This window comes from Aquarana catesbeiana, linkage group LG13 (genome assembly GCF_042186555.1).
Source record: "Aquarana catesbeiana isolate 2022-GZ linkage group LG13, ASM4218655v1, whole genome shotgun sequence".
NCBI lineage: Eukaryota > Metazoa > Chordata > Amphibia > Anura > Ranidae > Aquarana > Aquarana catesbeiana.
Genome location: NC_133336.1, coordinates 5022456 through 5037111, shown reverse-complemented (window position 1 = coordinate 5037111; position 14656 = coordinate 5022456). Strand labels below are relative to the sequence as shown.

The 14656-nt window shown below is 42.3% G+C and overlaps 1 protein-coding gene across 3 annotated transcripts in view; it reads right to left on the bottom strand.

The window, feature by feature from the left end:
* The window catches only part of UNC79 (unc-79 homolog, NALCN channel complex subunit), a 270207-nt gene that overhangs the window by 99265 nt on the left and 156286 nt on the right, over positions 1-14656 (bottom strand). For all 3 annotated transcript variants that reach the window (XM_073609763.1, XM_073609762.1, XM_073609764.1), the window contains 3 exons: positions 12935-13221; positions 6908-7090; positions 809-971 (listed from right to left, as the gene is read on the bottom strand). In XM_073609763.1, coding sequence (XP_073465864.1) covers positions 809-971; positions 6908-7090; positions 12935-13221 — 633 coding nt within the window. The remainder of the gene's footprint in view (positions 1-808; positions 972-6907; positions 7091-12934; positions 13222-14656) is intronic.

Below are 14656 nucleotides of genomic sequence, written 5' to 3'. Positions count from 1 at the left end.
CATTTTCAGACTTTTGAATTTCCGAATATTTTAATTTATGAATATTTGTAAAAATTCGCTAAGGCCCCTTTCACACTACCGCGACTTCAAATCCGTGCGATTCCGCCGCAAAGACCACTTTTATCTGAAAGCAATAGTTAGGTTATTATTAGTTAGTTATCAATTTCAGATTTTAGAATTTTCAGGTTTTCGAATTTTTGTTCTTTTGAGTTTTTTTTTCTCATTTTCAGATTTTGGAATTTTCGAATTTATGAATTTCCGAGTTTTCCGAATATTTGAATTTATGAATATTTGTAAAAATTCGTTAAGGCCCCTTTCACACTATCGTGACTTCAAATTCGTGCGATTGTCCCGCGATTTTGGTGTGATTTCAAGGCATGCCTGTGTAACTCGCATCAAAGTCAGACACCAAAGCGGTGCAGGGAATACTTTGAAGTCGGTGCGACTTGAAGTCGCACAAATAAGAACGGTACTCATTGGAAATCATGGGGGGGGGGGACTTGTCATGCGACTTTGCAGTTCCAAGTCGCAGGAGAAGTAGCACAGGTGTAAAAGGGGGCCTTAAACAGCTTTTCATTCATTTGGATATTTACGAATCAACAAATTTGTCGAGATTCGTTAAAAAAAACGAATTCGGAACGAAATGAATTGCACATGCCTAATAAATAGAGTTGGCCTTTACTACCACTTTTTAATGCCCCGGATCGTCTCGGATTTCATACAAATCTGCAAATTTCACTGTAAACAAAGGTGCCAAAAGTCGGAGAAATCGCAGCGGTACTTCCATACTTCTGGTGGTCGGACTCACCTTTCTCCTTCTCGCTGTATCTGCTGATGTTGCTGTTGTCGCTGTAGAGCGGGCCGGCCGTGGCATGCGGTTTGCAGCTGTGGTACTGGGCATTCAGGGTGTTGACGGTTATGTGGATCAGATGCAGGACTATCTTGCTGAGGTCGGCCTCTCTGTACGGATACTGGAAGATATGGAAACTTTGTATTTAATACGTATCCAGGTTAATACGGAGCACTGGACTGGCCCAGCCCACGTCACGCCGTCGCACACCGACTCCACGCGGTCTGGTTGGGCTGAGCGATTCCTTAACCCCCTCGCCACCCGGGCCAATTCTGACATTTCTCTCCCACATGTAAAAATCATCATTTTTTTTTTGCTAGAAAATTACATAGAATCCCCAAACATTATATATGTTTTTTTTTAGCAAAGACCCTAGAGAATACAATGGCGGTCGTTGCAACTTTTTATCTCGCATGGTATTTGCGCAACAATTTTTCAAACGCGTTTTTTTGGGGGGATAAAAAAATGTTTTGTGCTTTTAAAAAAAACAAAAAAAAACAAAACAGTAAAGTTAGCCCAATTTTTTTTTGCATAATGTGAAAGATGAAGTTACGCCGAGTAAATAGATACCTAACATGTCATGTTTCAAAATTGCGTGGAATGGCGCCGAACTTCGGTACTTAAAAATCCCCATAGACGACGCTTTAATCATTTTTTTACTGGTTAGATGTTTTGAGTTACAGAGGAGGTCTGGTGCTAGAATTATTTCTTTAGCTCTAACGTTCGCGGCGAAACCTCACACGTGTGGTTTGAACACTGTTTTCATATGTGGGCGGGACTTACGTATGGGACGCTTAAATTATTATTTTTTTTTTTAATTGTTAATTTTATTTGGTCCGCCGGAAATCTCTATGGTCACCATCCGGGGCCGGCGGATCCGTTCTCAGACTCACCGATGGAAGCGGTGAGTCGGTAGAAGCACCAGAGGGCGGCGGGGGGGGGGGGGGACCCTCTTCTGGGGTCACTCAGCGGCGCTCCTGGCTCCTCCTCTTCTCAAGTGCCCCGTCGGAGAAGCGCTTTCCCTCGAGGCACCCGTCCATTGACACAGACAGCAGGACTCGGTTCCGCCCCCCGTCTCCCGCCACCATTGGATTTGATTGACAGCAGCGGGAGCCAATGGCTTCTCTGCTATCAATCTATCCAGTCAGTACCTGAGACACCGGCTGGAGTGGGTGTGCTCGTCCCCGGCGCAGGAACGAAGGGGCTCAGGTAAGTAAAAGGGGGGCTCGGGGGGGGCTGGTACAGTACAAAAGGTTTTTCACCTCAATGCATAGAATGCAAACAGCTAAATACAAAGATGAAATACATGAATTCTGTATATTTGTATTTCTGTCCATCCAGTCCTGAATACTCTACAGCACTGTCACACAGTACAGCCCTAGATGGTGGGGCAGGAGACCTGATTTTTCTCTGCTGCAGTTGATTAATACTTACAGGTCTTCTCCTTCCCCCAGCCTGTGACTGGGCCATAAACGGAGAAGCAGAAGACTGATTAACTCCTTTTTCTGTCCCTCTGCTCTCTCCTCCTACCAGCAATCACCTTGTAGGCACATGTGCACTACGTGATTGGTTCCTTGTGCGCCTTCTCCCTTCCCTCAGTCTGAGCTCAGCTACACAGTGGAGGATGATATCAGGTCATATTGAGGTGATTATACTTCATATATTTATACATTTAGAGACATACAGAGCTGCATTCATTTGTGTTTTTTTTATTTGTATTTTCTTGGTGTTCAGCTTTACATAACTTTTCAAGTGAGATAAACTTTCTTCCACAGCTTCTGAGGGAGCACAACAAGTCCCATGATATCCGATCATTACTATAAGGAGCCGTCATCATAAAGGAAAACACACGGCATTGTTACATTGTTTCCATTCATTTATTCCCAGAGAAGGAAGTCCGCTGACGGGCTGTCACACAAGATGATGACCGATCCTCGAAAAGTGTCACATCTAGAAGGATTGGAACATCTCGGTGTCATGGAGTCAGGCGGGGGCTGACAGGTGTCTGCAGTGTGAGTGACCCCCCGGGGTCTGCAGAGGGGCCGCTATTACCATAAAACATGGAATCCTTTGTATGGGAAGTCAACAAATTGAAGAGCAGCTGACAGCCAATGATCCGAACCAAACTGACTTCTGTGCCTACATATTCATGAGATTTGTGTACAATCGCAGTGTTCGCTATGGCTTCTACTGGGAACGGCGATTTTGTTATTCAAAAAAGCCTAAAAGCTCCATAAAGGAAATATTCAGTCATTATAATGTAAATACAGATAAAATAAGGAATTATAGAAATGTAAACCAACCTTCCTTCCTCCTCTCTCCCTCTTCCTTCCCTCTCCCTTCCTTCCTTCCCTCTCCCTTCCTTCCTTCTGCTCTCCCGCCCTTCCTCTCTCTCCCTCTTCCTTCCAGCCTCTCTCCCATTCCTCCTCTCTCCCTTCCTTCCCCTCTCCCACCCTTCCTCTTTCTCTTGCTCCCTTCCTCTCTCTCCCATTCCTCCTCTCTCCCTTCCTTCCCCTCTCCCTTTCATCTTCTCTCCTGTCCTTTCTCCCTCATCTCCTCCCTCCCTTCATTGCTTCCTCTCTCTCTCATTCCTCCTCTCTCGCTTCCTTCCCCTCTCCCTACTGCTTTCCCGCCCTTCCTTCCTCTCTCCCTTTAATCCTCTCTCCTGTCCTTTCTCCCCTCTCTCCTCCCTCCCTTCATTGCTTCCTCCCTCCCTTCCTTCCACTCTCCCTCCCTTCCTTCCTTCCATCCTCTCTCCCTTCCTTCCTTCTGTCCTATCGCCCTTTCTCTCTCTCTCTCTCTCACTTACTTCTGCTCTCCCTCCCTCTCTCCCTTCCTTCCTTCTGTCCTCTCTCCCTTCCTCTCTCTCCCTTCCACTCCCTTCCTCTCTCCCTTCCTTCCTTCTGTCCTATCTCCCTTACTCTCTCTCCCTTCCTTCCTCTCTCCCTTCCTTCCTTCCATCCTCTCTCCTGTCCTCTCTCCCTTCATTCCTTCTGTCCTATCTCCCTTCCTCCCTCTCTCTCCCTTCCTTCCATTCTCTCTCCAGTCCCTTCTCCCCTCCTTCTCTTGTTTCCTCTCTCACTTCCTTCCTCCCTCTCTCCCTCCTATCTTCTCTCTCTCCCTTCCTTCCTCCTGTCCTATCTCTCATTCCTCCTCTCTCCCTTCTATCCTTTCATCCTCTCTCCTGTTATTTCTCCCCTCTCTCCTTCCTCCCTTCATTGCTTCCTGTCTCCCTTCCTTCCTCTCTCCCTTCCACTCTCTCTCCCTTCCTTCCTTCTGTCCTATTTCCCTTCCTTCCTTCCGCTCTCCCTCCCTTCCTTCCTCCTGTCCTCTCTCCCTTCCTCCCTCCTGTCCTCTCTCCCTTCCTTCCTTCCTTCCACTCTCCTGTCCTCTCTCCCTTCCTCTCTCTCTCACTTCCTTCCTTCCATCTTCTCTCCTGTCCTTTCTTCCCTCCCTCGCTTCCTTCCTCTCTCCCTCCCTTCTGTCCTCTCTCCCTTCCTTCCTCTCTCTCTTCCTCCCTTCCTTCTGTCGCCTCTCCCTCACCTCCTTTCTACTTTCCCATTTCATCCCTCCCCTCCTTCCTCCATTCCTTTCTCTCTCCCTTCCTCGCTTTCCTCCTTCCTTCCCATCTTCCCTTCTTAATTCCCTCCCCCCTTTCTTCCCTTCTCCACTCCCTCCTTCCCCCCTTCCCTTTTCCCTTCTCTCCTTCCTTTCCCATTTCCTTCTTCCCTTCTCTCCTTCAGTTCCTATTTTCTTCCTCCCTTCCTCCTTCCTCCCCATCTTCTTATTTCTTACTTCCTCCCTTCTTCCCTTCATGCATCAATAATACACAGTTTTGATTTAAACTGTTAGGACAGAATAGTTTCCTCTCACACTCAGAACACATACTGGGAGGTTTTATGGCTCCTGTCCAACCTTTGCCTCAGTATGTGTATGTACTGTATGTGAGGTCGGGAACTTAGATTGTAAGCTCCTTGAGGGCGGGGACTGTAGTAAATGTATAATAGAGTATATGTGCAGTGGTGCATAAATTGTCTGTGATATAAATACCTGTAATACTGTAACTATTTAATATTGTAGGGGATCATCTTCTAGTAATGTCTTCCATGATATTGGACACAGGAGATGAGGGGGGAACATTAGAGGTTCCACATAGTGATAAAGTTACAAAGTTACATAGTAGGTGAGGTCGAAAAAAAAGACACAAGTCCATCAAGTCCAACCTATGTGTGTGATTATATAATTGTGACAAAGTAATTGTCTTTCTGAACCCAGATTTACAACAAATAAAACCATCAATAAAAATCTACAATGGCTGAATATTTCCCTTCTGGAGAGTTGCTCCACTCATCATACGGATATATGGGACCTTTATAACCCTTTACTGGTTCACTTCCTCATTGCAAGTTGCACCACCCACAAGTCAATGAATAGGCAATTCTGCATTTTACTGATGACTAGGCGAGGCTTCAATATAGGTGGCTGCCTTTAGACATCATTTTATTAATGGACTATTACTTTGGAAAGGAGTGCAAGTGGGAGAGTGTCTTCTGCTACAGAACATTGGATGCGGAGTATCTGTTATAACTGGCCCTCTGGCATGTGACATGGGCTCACCCGAGGCACAGGGTCAGCTGGTGACAACTGATCTTCATCAGAGCTTCTGAAGATAGAGATTGGACCAAGACCACAATGGCCCCCGTTTGCTTTGATGCAACTGTCAGCAGGTCATGGCCCTCAAAATCGCCCCACCAAGGGGTAGCAGGAACAGGAACGGCTATGGTCTGGAGAGTGCAGGACAAGATGGAAGGCAGAAGAGTCTTCACGTCCAGGCAGGGGTCTTGGCAGGCAGTAGGCCAAATAATAGTCAGGTCCAGGCAGAAGTCTTGGAAGACAGCAGGCAGAAGATTATTGAGGTTGAGGAAGGGGTCTTGGTAGGCGACAGGTAGAAGACTAATTGCAGGGGTCTTGGCAGGCAGTAGGCTGAAGAGTAGTCAGGTCCAGGCAGGGGTCTTGGAAGGCAGCAGGTAAAAGATTATTCAGGTTCAGGCAGGGGTCTTGGTAGGCGACAGGTAGAAGACTATATGCAGGGGTCTTGGCAGGCAGCAGGCCGAAGAGTAGTAAGGTCCAGACAGAGGTCTTGGAAGGCAGCAGGCAGAACATTATTCAGTTCCAGGCAGAGGTCTTGGTAGGCAACAGTTAGAAGACTATTGGCAGGCAGCAGGCAGAACAGTATTCAGGTCCAGGCAGGGGTCTTGGCAGGCAGAAGAGTATTCGGGTCTTGGCAGACAGCAGGCAAAAGAGTATTTGAGTCTAGGCAGAGGTCTTGGCAGGCAGAAGAGTATTCGGGTCCAGGCAGGGTTATTGGCAGGCAGAAAAACAGCCAGGGTCAATCTGGGTCAGTGACAGTCAGGCAGTCTTGAAGGTGAGTATTAGAGCTCTTGCAACAAGGGGAAGCTGGTGAGAGGACACAACACCAGACACTTCATGGGCTGAAGTGTAAATACCTTTTTTGGTCAGGGGACACACCCAGCACAGATTCAGGGAACTCTGGAAGACCTGGAAGGGATCTGGAAGTTCCACCTGAAGTACTAGCAGGGATTTTGAAAGTCCTGGCAGGGGATTCTGGAAGTGTTGTTTCAGTGTCTATTTTTTCTCATGTGAGGGTCAAGTTGGAAATGCATTTAGGTATTAGAATCTCCCTGGGGTATACAGTATATAAAAGTTAAACATAACACAGAGAGTTGAGCATCAAAATCGTCAAATTTTGGAAGGTGTCTACTAGAGATTAAGAAGAGTAAATCAAGGATATTTTACCAGACTGTATTAGTTAATTTTGTGAACTCAAAGAGTTGTACAACCCAACAATTAAATGTCACCATTAGAAAGATGCTAGAGAGTTGAAGGACCTTTTCTCACAACTCGCCCTTGTCTGTCAGTAACTGAAGTGTCAATTGGCTTATTCATTATAGAGTGTTTTAGCCGTTGTTCGGCTACTGCATTTTATTTCTAAGCCGAGTTTATAGTCAATAAATGTATACCACATCGTGGCCTCACCTTATAGAGGATAACAAGAAGAGCCTTCAGCCACATCTGACGGATATGAGGCCTCAGAGACCAGAGGGAACAGCGGGGCGGATGCTGGAAGAAGTGGCGGAGCTGAGGGCAGGTGCAGTATTTTAGAACTTGAACCACCAAGGGCAGAAGGTGCTTTCCAAGACTGATGTTGTAATCCATCACCTGCAAATAGAAAGAAGTATACTTAGAGGGAAACCACAATCTTTTATAGATGGTTGTAACCAGTAGGGATGAGTGAAATTTCGAGTTCTCTCCCTGCCAAAATCTCACCATTTATGGAATGCTTAACCAAAATGTCACCATTTTAATGAAATGCGTTGGGAGTCAAAGAAGTGAAATTCAGGTGGTTTAAGGAGGCAATGTTCTCTAAATGACAATTAGGGAAGCTCCTTTCAATTATCCTGGAATTGTACCTCCAAAAAAACAGCCCCTCATTGACTAGAAACATGAAATTAGATATTGAGGAATGGAGGAACCCTAACACTAACCCTAAGCTTATCAATAAAGATGTGATCACCAATAATTCTGCTGCAACACAAATTTCGATAAATTCACTTCGCCTACAGCTAGTCAGTGGTTCCAAATCCATGGAGCTGATGTCGCCAAACGCTTGTTTGAAGCTTCAAGTCTGGGCACTATTATGCGGATGACATTTGCATCCCCTTCTACCACCCCATTTTTGTTGCTGCCCAAACATGATGGGCAGCCAAGCATTGACCAAAGAAGCTAATAAGGCTTCCCTCGATGGGCTCCCAAAAGTAGCTCAAAGTATTGTCAGGACCTGGGTCACCTGCTCGTGGCACTGTGCTTCCCAAAGTGGAAAGTTGTGGTTCCAAAGTCCACCAGCAGGTGTCTCCCAGCAACCAGCAGTTTCTAGTAATCAGTAGACATGTGCACTGACAAAAAATGTGTTCATTTTAGTTTTCGTTTCATTAGTTTTTTTTGCTTTTTTCAGAAATTGGGAAATTCGAAAATTCGGATTTTCAAATTTCTGAATTTTCGAATTTCTGAATTATGAATTTCTGAATTTTCAAATTCCAAATTTTTGAATCCCGAATTTTTGAATTCCGAATGTTCGAATTCCGAATTTACAAATTTCCCAATTCCGAATTTTCGGATTTTCGGAATTCGAAAATTTGGAAATTCAGAAATTCGAAAATCTGGAAAAAAAAAGAAAATCAGTAAAAAGAAAATTATTCGAAATATTGAAAATAATAATAATTCAAATTATTCAAAATAATAAGTAATAATAACTATTAAATTATAGGTATTGGAATTTCCTTTCAAATCTGGCTGTTTGTGAACGTAACGAATACAAATTTATCTGAAGTTACGAATTATCCGAAATAACAAATGCCGCATCTAAACAAATGGAATGGAACATATTAATAATAAACAATAATAATAAAAATGTTTTATTACTATTATTGTTATTTATTATTATTAGATCGTTACGTTCCATTCGTTTAGATGCGGCATTCGTTATTTCAGATAGTTCGCAACTTCGGATAAATTCGTAATCGTTACATCCACTAACAGTCAAATTTGAAAGGAGATTCCAATACCTATAATTTAATATTTATTATTAGTTAGTTATTATTTCAGATTTTCAGGTTTTCAAATTTTCAGATTTTCATTCTTTTGAATGTTCAGATTTTCATTCTTATTTTTGGATTTTCAAATTTTCAAATTTCCGAATTTCCAATTTCCGAAATGTCCAATTTCTGAAATTTCGAATTTCTGAAATTTAGAATTCTCCAATTCCCGAAATTTCAAATTTCCGAATTTGCGAAAATTCGGAAATTCTAAATTTAACGAACTTGTCAAAATTCGTTATAAAACGAATTCAGAACTAAACGAATTGCACATGTCTAGTAATCAGTCTCCACCTGATGCTGGTCACTGGGAGGGTATTTAATCTCTCCTCTACTAGTACACATTGGGGGATATTTACTAAAACTGGAGCACTCAGAATCTGGTGCAGCTGTACATGGGAGCCAATCAGCTTCTGACTTCCGCTTGTTCAATTAAGCTTTGGTAATAAATCCTGGAAGCTGACTGGTTTCTATGCAGAGCTGCACCAGATTTTGCAATATCCAGCTTTAGTAAACAACCCCCTTTGTGTCAGTGTTTTGCCCTGCATCTTGTACCCCGCTGTCTTATTTCTGCTCCTCTTATACCTGATTCCAGTCCTGGTTCCCCCTTCCCATCTGTTCCCTGCATCGCCAGTCTACCCCGTTTATCGTTGTTCCCCATTTTTGTACATATTGTATATAGTTAGTTTGTAGTTAGGCATCCTGTTACTTAGTTAGGCCTTTTGGATACATGGTTGTAGTTCACGTGTATCTTCACATTTGCTTGTTTCCTGTTAGCTGGTGTTTGGATGTCTTTTGTTTTTCTATTAATAAATTGACTTTACCATATATATAGTCTGGGCTCGGTTTCTAAGTGTAGCCACACAGATCTGGTCATCTCTACTGCAGATTCCTGAAATAACACTGATGCAAAGTAGTGTAGTAGCAGAGGAGGGACTAAATACCCTTCCCAGCAGCCAGCATCCAGCTGGGAGACACCCGCTGGTGGACACTGGAACTACAACTCTCTGCCCTTTGAAGCAAGATGTATAGATCTGGTCATCTCTACTGCAGATTCATGACATAACACTGATGCAAAGTGTACTAGCAGAGGAGGGACTAAATACCCTCCCCAGCATCCAGCTGGGAGACACCCGCTGGTGGACACTGGAACTACAACTCTCTGTACTTTGAAGCAAGATGTATAGATCTGGTCATCTCTACTGCAGATTCATGACATAACACTGATGCAAAGTGTACTAGCAGAGGAGGGACTAAATACCCTCCCCAGCATCCAGCTGGGAGACACCCGCTGGTGGACACTGGAACTACAACTCTCTGCCCTTTGAAGCAAGATGTATAGATCTGGTCATCTCTACTGCAGATTCATGACATAACACTGATGCAAAGTGTACTAGCAGAGGAGGGACTAAATACCCTCCCCAGCATCCAGCTGGGAGACACCCGCTGGTGGACACTGGAACTACAACTCTCTGCCCTTTGAAGCAAGATGTATAGATCTGGTCATCTCTACTGCAGATTCATGACATAACACTGATGCAAAGTGTACTAGCAGAGGAGGGACTAAATACCCTCCCCAGCATCCAGCTGGGAGACACCCGCTGGAGGACACTGGAACTACAACTCTCTGCTCTGTGAAGCACAGCGCCACCGGCAGGTGGCCCAGGTTCTAACGACAGAAATACAGAAAGGAACACCAGACCCAAAACAGATGAAAGAGTCCAAGATCATTTTAATTTTCAATAAGGCCAAAAGATACCCAATGCGTTTCAGAGGCGTCACTCAATCTTCATCAGGGCTATAAAACTAAAGGTAAATGTAAGCATACCTTTATTCTTGTAGCCCTGTTGAAGGGGGGGGACTGGTGTTGCTCTCACAAAATATTGTTCTTTTATGACCTTCATACCAACCATTAAAGCCCAAATCCAGATAAACTAAAAGCCCTCCCTTTGCATTGGGGCTGCACCCATGCTCAAAGGGTTAGCTGCTCTTTTCTGTCTAGGGGGCAGTAAAAGCAGCTTTACTTACCTGACCCCTCCGCTCCCCCAGCAGACAACGCTACCCTGAGCTAGGGAAGTGGACTGCTCCTCAGTCCTCTTACATCCAATGCAGGGCTATGGGCCGTGCATCGGTCTTGAGGACCTTAGACCACTGGAACGTAGAAAAGAAGAAGCTGCAGGGGCCGGTCTAGCAGCACAGAGGTGTCGGCGGGACTAGAAGATCGGGTAAGTAAAACAAATCTGTTACAGAGCAAAACAATCCAGTATACTCCAGAATGGTGAAGTCCTAGCTGGAAAGTTCATGATGGCCTCATAGGCAATATAACGGGTAGGCTCAGCTGGCTTCAATAAGACTTAGTGCCGCTCCCTCAGCAGATAGAAGGAATATCTGTAGCAATGCAAAGTAACACAAGAGGGCGCTTTTAAGTGCAGTATGTAAGGTCCATTTACTAATAAAAAGCAAATAAACCACGCGCATGTAGTAGAATAAAAATCGCATGTCATCAGTTCTGTTGCCGTCATCCAGAAACCCGGGCAGTGTAAAGATGATAGGGAGCAGAGACCGCCAATAGGAGAGGATATACAAGCTCTGAAGCCCAGGTGACATCATAGGAACTTGGCCAATGATGTTGTACGCGGGGAGGCGAGTCTACCTGTTTCAAGGCAGTAACGCCTCTTTCTCAAGCCAAGTTCCCATTCTGTCAGATTGGCTCCAGAGCTTGTATATCCTCTCTTATTGGCGGTCTCTGCTCCCTATCATCTTTGTACTGCCTGGGTTTCTGGGTGGTGGCAACTGAGCTTATGACATGCGATTTCTATTCCACTACATGTGAGTGATTTTCTTAGCTTTTTTTTTTTTTATTATTAAAATTCATCTTACATACTGCACTTAGAAGCGTCCTCTTGTTTCTTTATATCAGGTAAGTAAAACTGCTGTACCCGGTCCCCTAGAAATAAGGGAGAATTTAACTCCTTGCAGTAATGCAGTACGGAAGGGTTTTGGTCTGGTGCTCCTTTCTCTTTTTCTATGGTTTGAGCTACTTAGAAACACAATCATTTACCACAAACTTTCCATTCATCTTCTGTTCACCTCAGAGGTCACTGAGCAGTAAATCTCACCACCTTCCCTTTAGAAGGCAATAAGATCTACCCCCCCCCATCCATGGATCATATTAGAGTGGTAACGGCCCAATCCAGCCTGGTTGTCCCAATAAGTCATTGAGATTGTCTGTGTGAGGAAGAAACACTTGTGAGACAGTCAAAAGGACCCACAACCCTCCCGTATATTGAAAACATCCACTAATTACTAGACATGTGCAATTCGTTTAGTTCCAAACACGTATTTTTAACTAATTTTGACAAATCAGTTAATTCCGAAATTTCCAAATTTTTCAATTTCCGAAATTTCCCGAATTTCCGAAACTTCCAAATCTCCGAAACTTCCGAATTTTTCAATTTCCGAAATTTCCGAAACTCGAATTTTCAAGACTTGCAAATTTTTCAATTTCTGAAATTTCAGCATTTTGAATTTCCGAAATTTCGGGATTTTGAATTTTTGAAATTTCTGAATTTTTCAATTTCCGAAATTTCTGAATTTTTCAATTTCCGAAATTTCCGAATTTTTCAATTTCCGAAATTTCCGAATTTTCGAATTTCCGAAATTTCCAAAATTTCCGAATTTTTCAATTTCCAAATTTCAAATTTCCGAATTTTCGGAAATTCAAAATTCTGAAATTTTGGAAATTAAAAAAAAACGGAAATTTCGGAAATTCGAAATTCGGAAATGTTGGAAATTGAAAAATTCGAAAATTCTGAAATTTCGGAAATTCAGAAATTGGAAATTCAGAAATTCGAAATTCGGAAATTGGAAAATTCGAATTCGGAAATTCAAAATTTCAGAAATTTGGAATGAGGAAATTTGAAAATTCGGAATACCTATAATTTAATAGTTACTTATTATTTCGAATTTTACTGATTTTCTTTCCTTTTTTCAGATTTTCAAATTTTCAGATTTTCGAATTCCGAAAATCCAGAAATTCGGATTTCGGAAATTCGGAAATTTGAAAATTCGGAATTCCAAAATTTGAAAATTCCGAAATTCGGAAATCCAAAAATTCCGAAATCCGAAAATTCGGAAATCTAAAAATTCGAAAGTCTGAAAATTCGAAAGTTCGAAAAATCTAAATTCGTAAATTCAAAAATACGAATTTTCGAATTTCCGAATTTTAGAAATTTTCGAATTCCCAAAAAAAGCAAAAACACGAATAAAAACGAGAATGAAAAACTAACAAACTTTTTGCAAGTGCACACGTGTACTAATTACCCAGAATTCTAGAGCGTGTGCCTCTGAAAAGAAGTGCTCAATCTTTTCATGCCTTCATTGGATCCTATTAGTCTGGTAACGGCCATACCTGAGCGATTCCGGCGATGAACGCGTTGAAGCACGTGGAGATGCGCATTTTCTGAGGAGCGATCATGAAGCAGCCCTCCTGCTGGTCGAAACCCAACAAGACATAGAGATGTCTCTTCACGGTGTTGAAGGCTTTGGCGCTGCCGATGTCGGCCTCGGCGCTGCTCTTATCTTTGGCCATGAACTTCATGAGGACGGAGATCAGCTGGTGGACGGTCTGATGGTCGATCCCCGCGTCCTCCGGGAGAGGGTCCTTGATGATGTGATCGTTTTCTGGTGACTGTTGTCCTGTAAGATGAACAGCAAACATGCAATGTGTTCACGGGGGGCAAAGAAAATCTCTGCGTTCGCCATCCTACTTAAAAAAAACTTTTACCCTGTTTTTTCTCCTGTCCGTTTTTTTTCTAAATTCAATATCCAGACAACATACGAGTTATTTGGACCTTCGGATGTATCCAAATTTTCAAATTACAATAGTAACAAAATTTAAACGAATCCGAAAAAACGAAATAAAATTTTGTCCGAAATTTGAAATTGAATTTGAAAGCAAATGTGAAATGTAAACACACTGCTGGCTATTGCTGATCTCCTTCAAATACTATGGGGGGGGGAGGGAGATTTTCTAAAACTGGAGAGTGCAGCTGTGCATGGGAACCAATAGACATGTGCAATTCGTTTAGTTCCGAATTAGTTTTTTCAACTAATTTTTACAAATTCGTTAATTCCGAAACTTCCGAATTTTCCAAATTTTTAAATTTCCAAATTTCAAAAAATTTGGAATTCGTAAATTCGAATTTTCGGAAATTCGTAAATTTGAAATTTTTGAAATTTGTAAATTCGAAACTTCATAAATTCGCAAATTCGAAATTTCGGAAATTCTAAAACTGGAAAATTTCGGAAATTGAAAAATTTCGGAAATTGGAAAATTGGAAATAAAAAAGTTCGAAAATCCAAATTTTTAGATTTACGAATTCCGAATTTTTGAATTCCCGAAAAAAGCAAAAAAAAAAACGAATGAAACGAAAACACATTTTTTGTCAGCGCACATGTCTAGGAACCAATCAGATTCTAACTTCAGCTTCTTCAATTAAACACTTAAGGACCGGGCCTATTTTTTACACTCGGTGTTTACAAGTTAAAATCAAGATTTTTTTTTGCTAGAAAATTACTCAGAACCCCCAAACATTATATATATTTTTTTCAGACACCCTAGAGAATAAAATGGCGAACCTTGAAAACCCCAGATGTTTTGGAACTACATTTCCCATGATGCTCCACTACACTGCAGAGTGCATGAGCATCATGGGAAATGTAGTTCCAAAACATCCGAGGTGCCAAGGTTCACCATCATTGGTCTAGAGAATATAAATGGCGGTCGTTGCAATACTTTATGTCACACCGTATTTGCGCAGCGGTCTTACAAACGCAATTTTTTGGGGAAAAAATACACTTTCTTGAATTAAAAGATAAGACAACAGTGAAGTTACCCCCATTTTTTTTTTTTAATATAAGATAATGTCGAGTAAATTGATACCCAACATGTCGCGCTTCAAAATTTACTAGTACATTACTAGTAAAAGAAAATTAAAACAAATTTTAAAAATCCATAAATACTTCCTATTGGTTTGTAGAATCTTTAACTTTTGCTCAAACCAATCAATATACGCTTATTGGGATTTTTTTCCCTAAAATATGTAGCAGAATACAAATTGGCCTAAATTTA